At 35.7% G+C, this 17,500-nt stretch overlaps 1 protein-coding gene and 1 long non-coding RNA gene across 3 annotated transcripts in view; one reads left to right on the top strand and one right to left on the bottom strand.

Annotated features, from left to right (window-relative positions):
• The window catches only part of LOC118765461, a 13,639-nt gene extending 13,611 nt beyond the window's left edge, over positions 1 to 28 (top strand). Inside the window, exon 3 of the long non-coding RNA XR_005001328.1 lies at positions 1 to 28. This exon is cut by the window's left edge and continues 96 nt beyond it. This is a non-coding gene — a long non-coding RNA (uncharacterized LOC118765461).
• A 12,973-nt stretch (positions 29 to 13,001) lies between these two features.
• The window catches only part of LOC115217255 (insulinoma-associated protein 1a-like), an 11,991-nt gene continuing 7,492 nt past the window's right edge, over positions 13,002 to 17,500 (bottom strand). For both annotated transcript variants that reach the window (XM_029786895.2, XM_036507624.1), the window contains exon 2: positions 13,002 to 17,181. In XM_029786895.2, coding sequence (XP_029642755.1) covers positions 14,026 to 16,068 — 2,043 coding nt within the window. In that variant the 5' untranslated portion in view covers positions 16,069 to 17,181 and the 3' untranslated portion in view covers positions 13,002 to 14,025. The remainder of the gene's footprint in view (positions 17,182 to 17,500) is intronic.

Raw genomic sequence — 17,500 nt, 5'->3', positions numbered from 1 at the left:
AAAGTGAATGCAATATTGAAAGCTATGGGAAAAACGAAAAATGAGTGGGTGGAACATAAAGAGTGCGCGTGCGTGTGTGCGTGTGTGTGCGTGCGTCTGTGTGTGCGTGCATGTTTGTGTGTGTGTGTATGTGTGTGTGCATGTGTGTGAGAAAGAGGGAGAGAGAAAGAAAGATAGAGAGATAGAGAGAGCAAAAAGGAGAGACATACAGAAGGACAGAGAGGGAGGTATAGACAGAACAAGAGAGAAGGTAGTAAGAGAGAGAGAGAGTGAAATAGAAAAATTGAGGAAAGACAGAATAAACGAGAGAGAGAAGAGTGAGAGAGAGAGAGATGGAGAAAAAAGAAGAAGAAGAAGAAGAAGAAGAAGAAGAAGAAGAAGAAGAAGAAAAGAAAAAGAAGAAGAAGAAGAAGAAAAAGAAGAAGGGAATTATAAGAAGAAACAAAAAGGGATGGGAACGAGAGAGAGAGAGAGAGAGAGAGAGAGAGAGAAAGAAAGAAAGAAAGAAAGAAAGAAAGAAGAAAGAAAGAAAGATTGGAGACGGAAAGGAAAAGAGAAGGTAAGTTCTGAATCTCTCGTATCTTGCCTTGTCTAAAAGAGATGCCAACCAGAAAAGGACGAAGCGAAAAAGGATTTTTTTTTAATGTTCTGTTTTGGAATTTAGAAATTGAAATAACGAAAGTAATGTCTTGCTCGAAACATCTACGTTGGTCGGTGGATATGCTACAACTAGCAGCCACATGCCCCTCAGATCTCACCTTGCAGTCACAAACAAGGACCAGACACGTTAGAAAATGTTGGTGTAGATATGCTATAACTGGAAATAAAACAAGATGGTCATAGCTAAAACGCCGTTGATCACAGGTCTCTCTGCACGATGCAGGCTGATCTTGATCTAAATAACAACAGCAACAACATTAGAAGGAGCATATGCAAGAATCCTTACTTCTTTTATCTTAAAAGCATTCTGATAGGAAAATAAATATACGTAACGGATGGAAGCCAGTGAGCGCAGAACATAAAGAAAAAAGATATATTTGTTTCAATAAGCCTTTGACTCTAAAACTTCCTAACGATTACTCTTGTTCAATACTTTCGTTTTTAAGTTTTATGACCTGCGTTGAGCTTCCATACTTGAATGTAGGTAAGTTTTCCTAATCGTTACTCACTGAGCGCATGTAGCTTGCTATGGTCTTTGCACATTGATCAATAAACCAATTCAAACTGTAACTGTGCATAGATGGCACAAATAAAAACATTCCTAGCGTGATCAGAGAGTCTAAGCGAATGCGGTGGGGGGGCTGTTATTAGTCGAAGGACCGGTTAGAAATAACAGTTAAATCTCTTTCAAACCATACCCTGTAATCTTAAGGCTAAGAACATATCGCATAATGTAGTCTAGTGTACTGTCACATACGTGATGGTCATGGCCGAAGCATTTTTGACGATGACCAACAAGGAGCTAAACAGTGACAATTACACGAACCCAAAACTTGTGTGTACATACAGTGGCTGGACAAAATAATGGAAACACCTAGCATCATAGCATCATAATTTTGTAATATCTATAAAACCGTCAAAAGTTTGTTTTTATGTTTTTTGATTTATTATAAGTGTTGCTTAATATGTTTTGCTAAAATTACAGTTTCTTTTCAGATATCATGAAAAAGAAAGGTAATCAAAATTCATTAAAATGACACATCTATCGGACTTTCAAAGAGGTCAAATTGTTAGTGCTCGCATGGCAGGTGCTAGCGTAACGAAAACAGCCGAAATTTTTGGTGTATCAAGAAGTACTGTCTCGAAAGTAATGAGAGCCTTTGAGAAAGAGGGAAAAACATCCTCGTCGAAACAAAACTCCGGAAGAAAACCAAAACTTTCAGATAGGGACCGTCGGACTCTTACGTGAATTGTTAGAAAGGATCACAAAAGTACAGCTCCTAAAATTACTGAAAAGCTTAATGACTACCTCGAGAACCCAGGGAGCTGCAATCAGAAAACCACTACTTTCAAAAACAAACGTTGCAAAGCGTGTAGAGTGGAGTAAAATCCTACAGAATTGGTCCCTAGAGCAGTGGAAGAATGTTATTTTCTCGGACGAGTTATCCTTTACCTTATTTCTGACCACCAGCGGAGTATACGTGTGGAGACAGCCAAAAGAAGCATTTAACCCAGACTGCCTTCCTCCAACTGTTAAACATGGAGGAGGATCTGTGATGATCTAGGGGCGAGTTAGTGTGTGTGGGGGCTATATCTTGGAAATCTGCCGGTCCAATGGTTTCCCTTCATGGCAGAATTAATAGTTAAGACTATTTAAGTATTTTATCTGATCAAATTCATCCTATGTTTGCGGAACTGTTTCCGGAGGGAAACGCAATCTTTCAGGATGATAATGCACCAATTCACACAGTTAAAGTTGTTACTGAATGGCACGAGGAACATTCTAGTGAAGTTGAACATCTTATCTGGCTACCACAGTCCCCAGATCTCAATATTATTGAACATTTATGGTGCATTTTAGAAAATATTCTACACTATCATCACTACAAGAACTGGAAACTGTTTTAGCTGAAGAATGGACAAAAATTCCTTTCGAAACCAATTCAAACTTTATACGACTCCATATCTTGTAGAATTCAAGCTGTAATTACTGCCAAAGATGGTCCTACTCCATATTAAAATAAATTTGCTTGAAATTTTAAGGTGTTTCCATTATTTTGTCCAACCCTGGTACGTACATGCATACATACATACATACATACATACATACATACATACATATACATACATACATACATACATACATACATACATACATACATACATACATGCACATACATTCACGTACATACAAACATACATATATATATATATATACATACATACATACATACATACATACATACATACATACATACATACATACATACATTATACAGTATCTAACAGAAGTATGTACACCCCTGAAAAATTTAAGTAAAATTGCCAATACTCTGATAATATCGAAGGAAATCAAAGGAAATTTCTACTGAATAAAATATATGATACGTGCAAACATTATATAAATTTGGAACACAAAACAATACGTATTTTCAAAGATATGAACGAAATATTAATTATCAAACGATGCAAAAATATGTACACCCTGAAGTAAATTTGCTATATTTTATATATGTTATCCACTTTTTTATTTTTACTAAATTCAGATATTGCTGATAATTTCAATTCTAATAAATTATTTCCCCTGACATTTTGCACCGGTCATTGTTATTGCATCTGCAGGAATTCTGATTTGTGTACCGTGGTGAAATATTAATTGTGATTAAAATGGCACTAAAAGGAAAAGAATTGTCTGAAGATTTGAAGAGAATTATTCTTAATTTGCACATGGATGGTTTAGGATACTAGTTAATTAGCAAACGAATACATATCAGCGTAAACACAGTTGCTAAAGTAATTCAGAAGTACAAAGCTACTGGACGACTAAGCTATACGCATCATCCAGGTCGTCTTTCTATTTTAACTGCGCGTGATATTTACGACATCCAACGTTGCGTGATGGACGACAGGCGTCGTACCGCTTCATCTTTGGCCCAAGAAGTGTCTTCTGCTAGTGGTAAGAGTGTTTCTGCCCAAACAGTCCGTCGAAGTTTGAACCAGTGTGGTTTTCATGGGCGCATTCATTCGTTATTATGAGAGTAATGGCAATTTTACTGAAATTTTTTAGGGGTGTGCAGACTTCTGTGAGATACTGTGTGTGTGTTTATGCATCTATAAATACATGATACAACTATAAGACATAATTGGAACTGTAAAAGAATGCGAAACATTTCAAAAGTTTAGCATCGCTCACACGCACGCACACATATTCACACACCTATAAACACATACAAACGAACACACTCACACACAGGCACACACAGACACAGACACACAGACACACAACAGAGCGCACACAGACACAGCACACACACACAAACAGACACACACGTGGATGTTTGTATATGAACCGATAAAATGCGACTAACACATACTAATTAAAAAACCCAAATACAAGTTTAAAATAGTCTTAGCGAGATCATCGTTGCATTTGTTGTTATTATTGTTACAGTTGATGTTGTTGTGAGTGTTGGATCTTAACTATTTTAACATCACACAATTCATTAAACTAATCCCGAAATATTGTGAAATAAATAAAATATACAAAACCAAACCAAACCAAACCAAAAGAGATATCTAAATTTGTTTACAAAGACAAATGACATCGTTCTAGTTGCTGTCTGGGACTATGCTAAAGGTGGCTATTGTTGTTGTTATTATTATTATTATTATCGTCATCTCCAGCACCATATTAGTAGTTTAACTGATGTAAGGAGCAAAAAGGAAGATGTAATAACAAGAATATTAATGGGCGGCTAGGCATCTTGCATAAACAATATGAACAAAACATTGCCCCCCTCCTCCTTTCACCCACAAACAGGACATAGCAGCAACAGCAACAACGACAACAACAACTTCCATGTGTAGAGGAATGACCACAAATAGAGGGGACATTGGTTAAAGATCGCCTGAACTTTGGCAAATTTGAATAAAACGAGAGCAACAGACCCATCACCACACAATCCTTCGTTCACACACAAGAGCTTGTAAACATACTTAATATTGTAAAATATTCTAAGATTGCCTATTAAATGAAGGCACTTACAAATGAAACGCTTAAACATCCATATATGTGTGTGTGTGGGGGTGGGGGTGCGTGTGTATGTGTGTATGTGTGTGTGTGTGTGTGCATGTGCTTGAGTGTGTGCATGTGTATGTATGTATGTATGTATGTATGTAGATACATATGTATGTTTATATGTATGTATACACATGCATACTTGGATACATACAAACATGCATATTTGCATATGTCACATACCCACATGCATACCTTTGTGCATACATGCAAAAATACACACAGACATACAGAGTGATATACAGGCAAAAAGAAATTCGCCATAACTATCGAATGTGGGATGAATGTACCAAGAAACCCAGAAAATTATTCCAGGCATAAAGTTATAAAACATAATAAAATAAAAAAGATTTAAAAAGTAAATAAATAAAAATTTATCGATATAGAAATGAAAACAGCCCCTCGCCGTCGTCGTTGTCGTCGTCGCCGCTGTCGTCATCGTCGTGATAATCATCATAATCAACTAGCTAACGAATCAGAGCGACTGACTTGGGAAGCGCGACATATAAGGTTAAAAGCCTCGTTCGAGTCAGCAATGAATAATTTCACCGCCATTTTAATTTAATGTCGTCTGCCTGTGACTAGACTGACTAGCCAAACAAATGTTATCTGTGTCCCATCACGCTTCCGGTTCACTTTTTGTAAACGAATGTTCACAAATTTCATGTGTATTATATATATATACATGTTTTTGGCATGTGTATGCATGTGTGTGTACTCGTTTGTTGATGTATGTACTTGCATATGCATGTGCTAATATATTTATGCATGTGGATTGTGTGAGTATGTGTGTATTCATGATCGTCATTATGATGTTCTCCATTGATAAGAGGGTGTCCGCTTAAGTTTTCTGCGAGATAACTATAGCCAAGAAGGGAGGTTTTTAATACCTATTTATTTCATCAATCCACTCTCATTCCAAAAGAAAGAATGTTTTCAGTCCAATTCGATTGGAATTGCACTCAAAACATGGGACAATGAATTTTTACAACGTTTTGTTTCGACGTTTATTTACGTTTATTTACGATGTTTTATTCCGACGAGCATCTGTTTCGATCATTACACCAAATAATAATAATAATAATAATAATAATAATAATAATAATAATAATAATAATAATAATAATAATAAGAAGAAGAAGAAGAAGAAGAAGAAGAAGAAGAAGAAGAAGCAAGATCAAGCTGATACTGATGATGAAAATAATGATGAGAATGATAACTATGAGGTAAAGAGAATGCAACATAAATTCTTAGAGGAAAGTTTAATGCTTAAGGTTTTCTTCCTGAGATTTTTAGTGCGATTAGTAAAGTCTTCCAGACCTGAGAGTCGAACCCGATTATTGTCTTTATTTAATGCAAAATAAATAAATAAGTGAATATAAATGATTGTATTTAATGTGATCACGTGTATGCTATAGTCTGCGATTTTGTCATGGACAAGAAATTGGAAGAAAGAGCCAATGTGAAATTTTGCGTTAAACTTAGTAAGTCTGCTACAGAGGCATTAAGCATGCTTCGGCAAGCTTACGAAGTCTGTCAAGATCTCCGTCAGCGTGCCGCTGATGACCCATCCTTCATGTCGAGGATCATTACCGGTGACGAGAGTTGGGTGTATGGGTACGACCCTGAGACGAAGCGGCAGTCATCATAACTGAATAGCCCTTCATTTCCACGATCGAGGAAGGCACGACAGAGCCGCAGCTCTATCAAGAGCATGCTCATCATTTTTCTCGACATCTGCATTGAGGATCGATAATTCGTCCCCCAGGGCCAGACCGTCAATCGAGAGTTCTACTACAACGTTTTAAAGTGCTTGGGGGAGGACATTCGGCGAAAGCGACCGGATCTGTGGAACGCGAAGAATTGGATTCTCCACGACGACAATGCACTCTGTCACCAAGCTTTCGACAAAGAAAAACATGGTATCGCTTCTGCACCCGCCCTATTCACCAAATTTAGCACCTACGGACTTCCATCTCTTCTCCCAAGATGAAAAGGCAGCTGAAAAGTCACCGTTTTAACACCGTTGTCGAGATCCAGAGCGAATAGCAGAAGGTCCTCGACTCGCTCACGGAAAAACGACTTCCAGGCAGGGTTCCAAAAGTGATAGGAACGCTGGAACCGGTGGGCAAGGTGACTATTTCGAAGGAGATAATGTTAAAACTTGGGTAAATAAGTTATTATTATTTTTTTTTATTAAACATAACTAGTCCAGGAACATTTTGATACCACCTCGTACACGCTCTCGCAATCTCCATCATTCATTGCTTTAATCGGCATCCAGTCGCCAATCTGTACATCTATCTTATCTTTACACAAAACACCACGAAGCCAACGTAAACATTTTCGGCTAGAACATTTGTGAATGAATGCCAATTGGTAAAATACGAAAAAAACAACAAAAAAAACAAAGAACAAAACAAAAAACAAACAAAAAACAAACAAACAAAAATAATCTACATAATTAATAGTGCAGAATATTACGGAATGATATGCTAATATTATCGGGATATTATTCAGTGTTAAGAGGGATCTTAAAACAAAGATGGCGAATGATTTTAGAATGCCAAGGAATGCTAATACGTTTAATGGAATGTCAACGAAATTTAGCCACAGTAAATAATTACTAAAATAAAAATAAAATCTCTGTACGTGAATAAAGATCAGCAGATGTCAAGGAATGTCAAAGAATTGTAATATTGAGATTTGTCGAGGAATAGCGAGAAATGTTATGGAATGTTGAGTAATATTAAATTTTGATACCAAATAATGGCGAATCTTATGGAATGATTTTCAAGGTTAAGGAATGTCAAAGAATACTATTGAGATTAAGGGAATGCATGTGAAAGTTAAACAATGTTTGTAATTGTTGGGAAATATGTAACGAATGTTTATTTGCGGAGGATTGTTTAGGGCTGTTGTTTATGAAAAACGGAAATTTTCTCTTTTGGTTCATAGTATTCAGCAAACGTTGTTTTAAGCATTCAATGTAATGATTTTGAATGCTAGCAGTGAATGACTAGCGAATGCTATTGAAGTTTGATTGGATTTCACAAAGCAAACGTCATGCAGGGTTAATCGTTATTGGTTAATGGCTGCTATTATTACTGAATACTAACAGATGGTATGGTAGTTAGTTGTAAAAATAATTTCCTACACCAAGATAGTACTGAATACTGAGTGAGAGGAAAAAAATCAAATTTATATATGTATATACATACAATCATATATATATATATATATTATATATATATATATATAATATATATATATATGTGTGTGTGTATGTGTGTATGTATGTATGTATGTATATATATATATATATATATATATACACACATACACACACATATATTACATACACATGTGCGTTCATGGGTATATGTATGTGTGTCTATATATGTGTATGTGTGTGTGAGCATATATACACACACAAACCTTTTTATTTTCCCAAATAAAGAAAGAGAAGGGATATTTTTGCAGACAATAAAAGTATCATTGTTTGTTTCGTACATATGTTTGAGTGTCGGTGGTGGGGGAAGAGGGCAGGTGCAGGGAAAAAATGTCTGGCGACTGGAAACTATGAATATGGGACGAGACGAAATTTTTAAAAAATAAACATAAAAATACCCTTAAAACTGAGTGACGAGAAAACTTTCAATAAAATTTTTCTAAAGGGGCTTTTTGTAATGTCAATAAAATAGATCTCCAATTTCAGAAAAATGACGAGCTGTCAGTTTTAATTTTTTTTTCCTCCACTACATTTCAATTTCTTACTGGAGCCCAAGACTGTTAAACTATAAAAATTATAGTTAAAGGCAATGATACGTGATTCAAGAACATAAGTGAAAAAATGAATTAGCTTCAACCGGAAATCGAAACCGGATCATGGACTCGGTTCGCCGGGAGGGTGCCACTTACTCTAAGGCGTTCACTATTTTATAAAAGGCTGATATGAAACAAGAATTTTAAGAATTTTGAAAGGCCAAATGTTCGTAGAAAGATGGTAGCAGGAAGAGAAAGGGAAAGAGCTGTGTTATATTTTCCTGCTTCTGTTTTGGACGAATGTCGAAAATTTTACATTTTATTATAATTTTATTGTTTATTATTTTTATTTCTGAAACTATAGTTGTTTTGTTTTACTTTTTCTGCTGCTGCTGCTGCTGTTGCGGCTATCATAAAAATATGCGTGTAATAGGCATAAGTATTTCGTAAAAATGCTCGTGGTTGTGGTTAGGTTTAGTGATGGTTTGTTAGAATGTCATTTGTAATAGTAGTAGTAGTAGTAGTAGTACTAGTTATTGTTACTGTATTAGCGATGGTTGTGGTGATCAAGAAAAGTTTGTTGAAAGGAGAATAGGAAAAAAAACGAATAACTATAGATTAGATCTTTCCAGGAGTCATGCCACATTCCATGCGATGAAATTTTCAAATCATCTTTACCGTCAAATTAATTATTATTATTATTATTATTATTTTGCTAAAATTTACCGTAGTAAGATCACGCATCTAGCATGACTCTCTCGTATCATTCTTTCACAAAACACAAAGTGGACGAATAAGCCAGATTGCATTTCATAAACGTTAACATCAATGTAAAGTATTTGTATATATATATGACTAAGCATAAACGTAAACTAGTTTCTGAAACATGACTGGTATCTAATGTTATTAAGGTCAATAGAATAATTCCACGACATTTCTTACTAGATGTGTCCTATGTGTGTATATATGGATCGATTTCAAAGATGGTCATGAAAATATAGAATGAGCTGGATTTGGAATGGTTGGGCAATAATACTTGCCATAGCGTTTATGCGAGAAGCCGTGTGGTTTCATAATCGTGTGAATTCTTAACATTTCTGTTTAGAAATAGACGATGAATGTTACGTATTCCAGTAAAATGTTAGACGATAAATAAATACGCATTCAAACGCACATATTGAGACGTTCTAGTTTGTCCACGAATGAAGAAGATAGAACTCAATATGTATTACAGAATATATATCATTTATACTAAGTTTATTATCGCGACTCGGGTTTCACGCTACATATGTTCTCACGTGAACAAGGCAACGTCGTGAAGCTTGGATCGCGGATATATGCGCGTATGTATGCACGTGTGTGTGTGTATTCAATTATGTATGTATTTAGGTATGTGTGTATATTCGTGTTAAGCTCCTTCTTAGATTTGTGATTTAGTGTGAGCTAGGAAACGTTTAATTTAATAAGTATAGATTTGGAAGCATCTTTAAATTCAGCCATATAAATCTATTAGTCATCGCTGCGTTGTGCTGTCAATGGGTGACTATTAAACTGGAGAGGAACTCTAGTGCTCAGCCAGGACCAATAATGCATGTGCATCATAGGGTCTACTTCTATATAAATCACAAAGCATTTTGTGAAGACAATACATCCTGCATGTTCTATATCTCCGCAATCTTTCAGCCTTCATCTTCTGTTTAAGATAACACACACACACCACACACACACACACACACACACACACACACACACACACACACACACACACACACACGTACACACACACGTACGCACACATCTTTACACGTGAAGCAGTAAATTTCATCTCACAGCCACAAATTCAAAACAAACGGAAAGTAAAGTTAATGTCGGCGGACTGTTATTAACAGCAATAGGGAATATATGCTAGTGATGATGGCATGAACTGGATTGATCCTTGCAGGGAGTGGGGTGCCCAGGGGGTAGAGAATAATTTCGTAAGTTTTAACCTGGATGTAATACCGTCAGTACTTATGGGAAGACAGATTACATTGAGCCCTAGTACACGGCTGGTACTTAATAATAATAATAATAATAATAATAATAATAATAATAATAATAATAATAATAGTGATAATGATGATGATGATGATGATGATAATGATGATGATGATGATGATGATGATGATGATGATGATGATGATGATAGTAATAATAATAATAATAATTAGTGATATGTGTTAGTATGAGGACAAATAAAATATAATGGAAATAAAAAAAGTTAAACGTTAGTTTTTCATTTATGAAAGGGAAAGAAAAATGAATAAATTAATCTAATAGTTAGATGGTTTATGATCTGTGTGTGTGTGTGTGTGTGTGTGTGTGTGTGTGTGTGTGTGTGTGTGTGAATATATATATATATGTGCTTCGTAACGAATGTATGTATCTATGTATGCATGTATATATACATGTATACATAAATATACATATACATGCATATATGTAATATATATATATATGTGTGTATGTGTCTATAGGAATAGTCCTATATAGATGTAGATGACGACAGATTGATAAAAATTCAAAGATAGACAGAGAAATTGACAATTAGATAAATTGACTGATAGACAGATTGACTAATAGAGTATACGGAGGCACTTTTTTTTTTTGTTCAATAAATCATAGAGTACTCTATAAAGCTTACCTGTTAAACCACCAGGTGGGATAAAATATAAGTCCGTCACATAACAGAAGGCAGATGATGAAATAAAAAAATAATGTATAAAATAGAAAAAAAATATGTCCTTTGCAAGGGTTTTTTGTTCTTGTTGTTGGCTGTCATTTTCTTTTTTACTTGGTCGCATTGCTATTGTTCTGAGTCAATACCTTTGTGATATGTATATATATATATATATATAAAGCGCGTGTATGTCTGTACGTTGAGAAAATTTTCCTCTAGAGTCACGTAACATTGTCCTGATCATATACTGATATGTATCCGCCGTCTTCTTTTTTGATTCTCTTCATGCTCCTCTTCCTCCTCTTCCTCGTTATTATTATTTTTCATATTGTCATTATTTTTCTTACTGGTTATTATCATCATCATCATCACCATCATTCTCTAATGCCACTTAATGTCTGTGTGTATGTCTTTATGCAGGTATACACATGCATGCACATACACACACTACATATATGAGTGTGTATGTATGTGCAGGTATGTGTATATGTGTGTATGTTAAAGAAAATTTCAAACATCATATTTGTTGTTCAAGGCACGTGATTTTGAAGATAAAAAAAAAAAGCGAATAATGAATAATGAATAATGAAAGAAATAGAAGACAAAGTATAAAGAAAAGTATGTTAATTAATGAAATGATGGCCATGACTATGATGACGATGAGGATAATGATGATGATGATAATGTTGAGGACGAGGGTCCAGATGAAGATGGTGGTGGTGATGTTTATGTTCAAAGAGAAATAATAGTTTGTATTTTGGCAACAGGGTTAAGGACTTTTACTTAAATCCATTCGGCTGAAGACACTTTGTTAGAAGTAAGAGTATTCACACACATACACACACACACACATATATATATGTATGTATGTGTGTGTTGTTGATTATTAGGATGTTAAAAGGAACCCAAAAAAGAACGAAATTAAATTTTAAAAATGAAAAAAAAAAAGGGAGAAATTTGCTAATGCTTATTCCTATTAATAAATGGTATTGATGATGATGATGATGATGATGATAATTTCTTGCATAGGTTGAAGGCCACGACATTTTTAGGGAGAGCTACAATCGATCTATCATTTTATCGATATCAGGAAGGATGAAATGCCAAAAAAAAAAAAAAAAAAAGAAAAGCCGCCGCTTGCTCGATTCGAAATCTGGACGTAAATGTACGTGATATATATATATATATATATATATGAAGTATCCGTTTACGTTCATACCGTCTCGCCAATCCAACCAACCACCACAGCAGTCAAAATACTTTCGATGATAATGAAGATGATGATGATGATGATGATGACGATGATGATGATGGTGATAAATAAATAAATAAATATAAATTACTGCAAGATGTTCACATTTTCTTTTCTGCACATGTGTACACGTTTGTTTGTTTGTGTGTGTTTTGTGACTGTATATTTTGAAACTTGTTTTGGGGATTCACTACAGTTTATTACATTCCTTAGAATTCTTTAATTGTCTTTTAGCTCATAGTTTTGTTTGATTTGACTGTAAAGAACGATTTTTTTTTGTTTTGGTTTCTTTTTTGTTCGTTTGTTTTAATCTAACGAAATATAAGGCCAATATTTTTTTTGTTTGTTTTGTAAGAATATAAACCATACGAGAGAAATCTGAAACGTCAAAAAAAAAAAAATGGAGTGGGGTTGCCCGAATAGGGTGCACAGCAAAATTTGAACTCAGAATGGAGAGAATTACATGTTCCATATTCACCATCTCTCTTCACCTGCTTTTAATTCCCTACTTTCTCTTTTAGTTTTCTTTTCTTTTTTTATTTTACGATTTCTCTTTCACACGGACGATATAGTTTGAAAGACATCAAGGAAGAATCCAGTGTTATTACTGATAAGCAATTTTCGTTCCGTCACAGAACTTTTCTTTTCGTCTGTCTTTCTACCAGCACCTCATTTCTTCCCTAGATTATTTTTAGTTTAGTTATATACTTTGTCACTATTTGAATTATCTTGCAGTTCCTTTCTTTGTTTTTTTTTTGTTAATTAATTAATTAATTTATTTATTGTTTGCTTTTGTTTTTTCCGTTCATTTTTTTTTTTTACTTTCATGGTCATTTTTGTTTTTGGCGCCTTTTTCATCTGTTTTGTTGTTTATATTTAGTTACAGTTGTTTGTGTTTGAGATTACTGGTTGTGAATAAGAGTTAGTAAATCTACGATGTTATAGCAATGGGAGTGATACGAGTAAATTGTCCCGTTATAGTATAATGGCGGTATAGTTTGTACTGGTAATGTCGAGCTTTTGTAATGGAAAAATGCCACTTTGTTCATAGTTATAATGTTGATATTGATACTGATGTTAACGATAAGGCTGATGATGATATTTTGGGATAGGACTGGTTAGGGCGTGCAATGGCCGGGTAGATCAGATTACTGGACTTACTACACCTGCCTGGCTATCTTTTCGTTTGAGAGTTCGTATTTCACTTGCAGGTATTGTTGCGTTGGTGACCAACCAACGAACTTCGCTTTTATCTTCTCACAGAAAGGTATATAATTTCAAGAGGGGTTTAAGTCTAGACCACTCATTAAAATAACTTGCCTCGGTTTCATACTTTTAAATAAAGAGGCAGTTGATAATCATTATCATCATCATTATTATTGTTATTATTATTATTATTATTATTATTGTTGTTGTTGTTGCTATTGTTGTTCTTATTGATGTTAAATTATTGTTCTTAGACAGATCTGGTTGTTGTAGTTGCTGCTGTTATTGTTTGTTGCTATTGTAGATGACGATGACAAAATTCATTGTTTGTATTGATATTCGTAATCAACAAGGTCGGTTAACTGGGGTCAATTGTAAAAGAATGACCTGTCTATTTTCGGAGGGATGGCATTTGTTGATGTGTCTGGTAAGACCTGGAGAACTATAGAAGCGACTTGAGCAGTACTTACAGGTGAAAACCTCGCCACTGTGCGTCCGGCTGTGCTTCTCGAGAGCCGTTTTTGTGGTAAAAATGCTATTACAGTGGTCGCATGATAGGTGGGCAGTGGTTCCGTTACCATTGCTGCTGCTGTTGTTGCTGTTGTTGTTATTATTACTGTTGCCGGTCGTGGTGGTGTTGGTATTGGTAGTGGTGGTGGTGGTAGTGGTGTCGGTGCTGCTGTTGGTGGTTGTTGTGTCAGTGGTCGTGAGGCTACTATTACTACCGTTGCTTGCAATGCTTGTAGCATTAGTGATGGTACCATTTGTTGCAGCCGGAGTACTACAGCTAGTCGTGGGGTCCATACTCTCACTACTACTCTCGTTGACCACCATACTAGAACTGTTATTACTCGAGGCACCGTTTTGTGTATTTACATTGCTGTTTAGCGAAGAAGTCGGCTCTTTGTTGCCATTGGAATCTGTGTTGTCATTGTTGTTGTTGTTGTTGTTATTGTTGTTGTTGTTATTGCTGCTGCTGATGTCGCTGTTGTTATTGTTAGCGTTGTTGTTGTTGTTGTTGCTGCTACCGTTGTTTTGCGTGAGGTTTTGATTGTTGTGTTGATGGAGTTGGTGTTTGTGTTGGAAATAACTATGAGGTGGCGAGTCGGTGGGTTGGTTCTGTAAGTGATTGTGAGTTGAGGGCTGACTAGTTTCACTTTGTTGTTGTTGCTGCAATGAAAGGTGCTGCTCTGACTGTTGTTGCTGTTGTTGTTGTTGTTGTGGCGGCTGTTGTTGTTGTTGTTGTTGCTTGGCTCGGTCATTGTTATGGTTAAGAATATGCTTCTTCAGGTAGGCTTGACGGCGGAACCTTTTGAAACATATCTCACACTGGAATTGTCCTTCTTCGACAGTGGACGACGGACAGTCGTTGATGGTGACGGCTGGAGGTGAAGCGGACGACGGAGACGGTGATGAGTTCGAATTGAAGTACTGGTGGTGATGTGTGGAAGCTGTGTAGTTGTTCGGCGAGCCAGGAGGTGACGTTAGCATTCGTGGACTGTCACATTTGTCGCTGGATTCGTCCATCGGATCTCCATTTGTTCCGTTGCTGTGGTTACTGTTGAGAGCAACCGACGGGATGTTGGCCGGCAGTATGTGAGTGGGGACGTTCTTTTTGTCGGACGCGGTTTTCGGTTTGTGCCAACGCCGATGCGAAGCGAGGTTGGCTGGACAGTTGAAAACTTTGTCGCATTCAGGGCAGCGATATTCTACATGCACGATGCGTGAGCATCTGTGGCGAGCCAGTTGGAAGGCATCGTCAAAATATTCTTTGCATAGCTGACAGACATAGTCGCCAATTTTGTTCTCGATTTTTTCCAGCTCAGCCTTAGCTTCCGCCGTGATCTCTACATAGTTAAAGGCACTGTCAATGTCTCCGCACACAACTTGTCCTTCCTCGTCCGTATCAGAGATGTCTTTGATGATTGTACCCGATACGGGTGACGTCTTGTCCTCGTCGAAATTAATTTTACGACAAGCTTTCGGTTTCTTGGGCGTTTTCACCTTTTTCTCGGCTTCGGCCGGACCCCTGCGTTTGTTAGGACTGGAAAGAGCAGCAGTTCCGGTTTCGTTTTTCACAGGGGTCAAGTTGACTGGTGAACAATTAGAAACGCTCAGTCTGTCGAAGGCATAAAAGTAATGTGGGGACGGATAACTTGGCAACGGAGACGAGGGCAGGGTGGTACCTTGTGTCGGGTCCCTGTCAAAGGCATGGAGATCTCTCTCGCGTGGAGTCAATGATATCGGACTTGGAGAATATCCAGAATCTGGAGAACCGAAATTTGTTTGAATGTGTTCGTGATCAGAGTCACTATCATCGGAATTCCGAACTCTGTAAGAGAATGCCGCAGCATTTTTTGTTCGTTTCACCAAAAATCCACGTGGCATTTTGAATTCTTGGAGTTATTGGTTAGTATTTCTACTAGTGTTTTATATGTCTGTGTTTATGGTTGGTTTTGTTTTGTTGTTCCCAACACTTATGGAATGGTGTTATTTCACAGAAAATAAAGAAAATTTTACAAAACAAGTTATTTCATAGAAGCTTAGACAATAAATAATTTATCCGTATCTATATAGATATGATATATGCATGTATGTATATATATGTTATTTTATAGCAAAAAGGGTACTGATATACATATATATGTATAGTTTATATATGTATATAATTATGTGTGCGTTTATATATACATATATTTATGCAAATATATAGATATGATAATTAACAACAGATAACGACAGGCAAATATAGTTTATAAATAGACGATATAAATATAGATATAAATATAGATGGATATGTATATATATATATATGTATATTATGTGTGAATATATGTTTGGTATATAAATGAATATCTGTCTTTTTCTTATACTTCTTTTCACGTTTTTTTTTTATCTTTTAAATTAATTCTTTGCAGAGCAATATAAATAGTTTTAAGGCCAATTTATCGGCATAAAATAACGTTCTTTCAGCGTGTCTTTTATTTGTCAGAAGAGACATGCAGAATGGTACGAAACCATGGAACATGACTCTTTTAGCTAGATTGTGAAAGATATATAACAGTTTCTGTTGTCTAACCTGTATGTCCTCGGCTCCAAATGGCGACACATATGGCCAGCGTGTGAAACATGTTTATTTTCACTGTTGAAAAGTTATCTGAGAATAATGAGCCAGCCCCGTTGATACTGTCTCCGTCTTTCGTCAGCCTAGTATTTCGCTGTATTCCAATTGGTCAGTTAGTCTGTTTAGTCGATTGGTTCGTTTATCAGTAATTCTGATAATGCAGCAGGGGCAGCAGCAGTAGCAGTAGAAGTAGTGGTAGCTATTGTACTAATGTAGCGTGTCAAAATAAATTTATTCCACTCGGCTCCTTTTTTTTTTTTTTCCTGCCAAAAGTTGTCCAACACCAAACACAGAAATGTCTGCTAGTGTTCTGATTTCTTGTTATTTATCTTTCTCCGTCATCTGTCCTTCAGTTGCTGGGATCTTTTACGAAACGACTATAAAAATGACAAAAAAAAAAAAAAAGGAAAAATAAGTGAATAATGAATAAATATAACAAAAGAAAAACAGATGAAAACCAAAATTAACAAAAAAAATTGAATTCGAAGAAATAATTTGATATTCGTTAGGATCTCGAAAGGTAGAAAAAGTAATTAATTTTTTTTCTAAATCACAAAATAATTACTATAACCTTCATATATAGTTATATGTATGTATGCATCTGTGTGTGTGTTTGTGTGTTCAAATTTATGCGTAGCTGCATATCCAATTTTGTGGTATACATATGTGTATGTATATATGCATATATGAATGTCT

Source organism: Octopus sinensis, linkage group LG11 (assembly GCF_006345805.1).
Source record: "Octopus sinensis linkage group LG11, ASM634580v1, whole genome shotgun sequence".
NCBI classification, from domain to species: domain Eukaryota; kingdom Metazoa; phylum Mollusca; class Cephalopoda; order Octopoda; family Octopodidae; genus Octopus; species Octopus sinensis.
The sequence above is the reverse complement of the archived record's forward strand: the minus strand, read 5'-3'. Positions and strand labels throughout refer to the sequence as shown.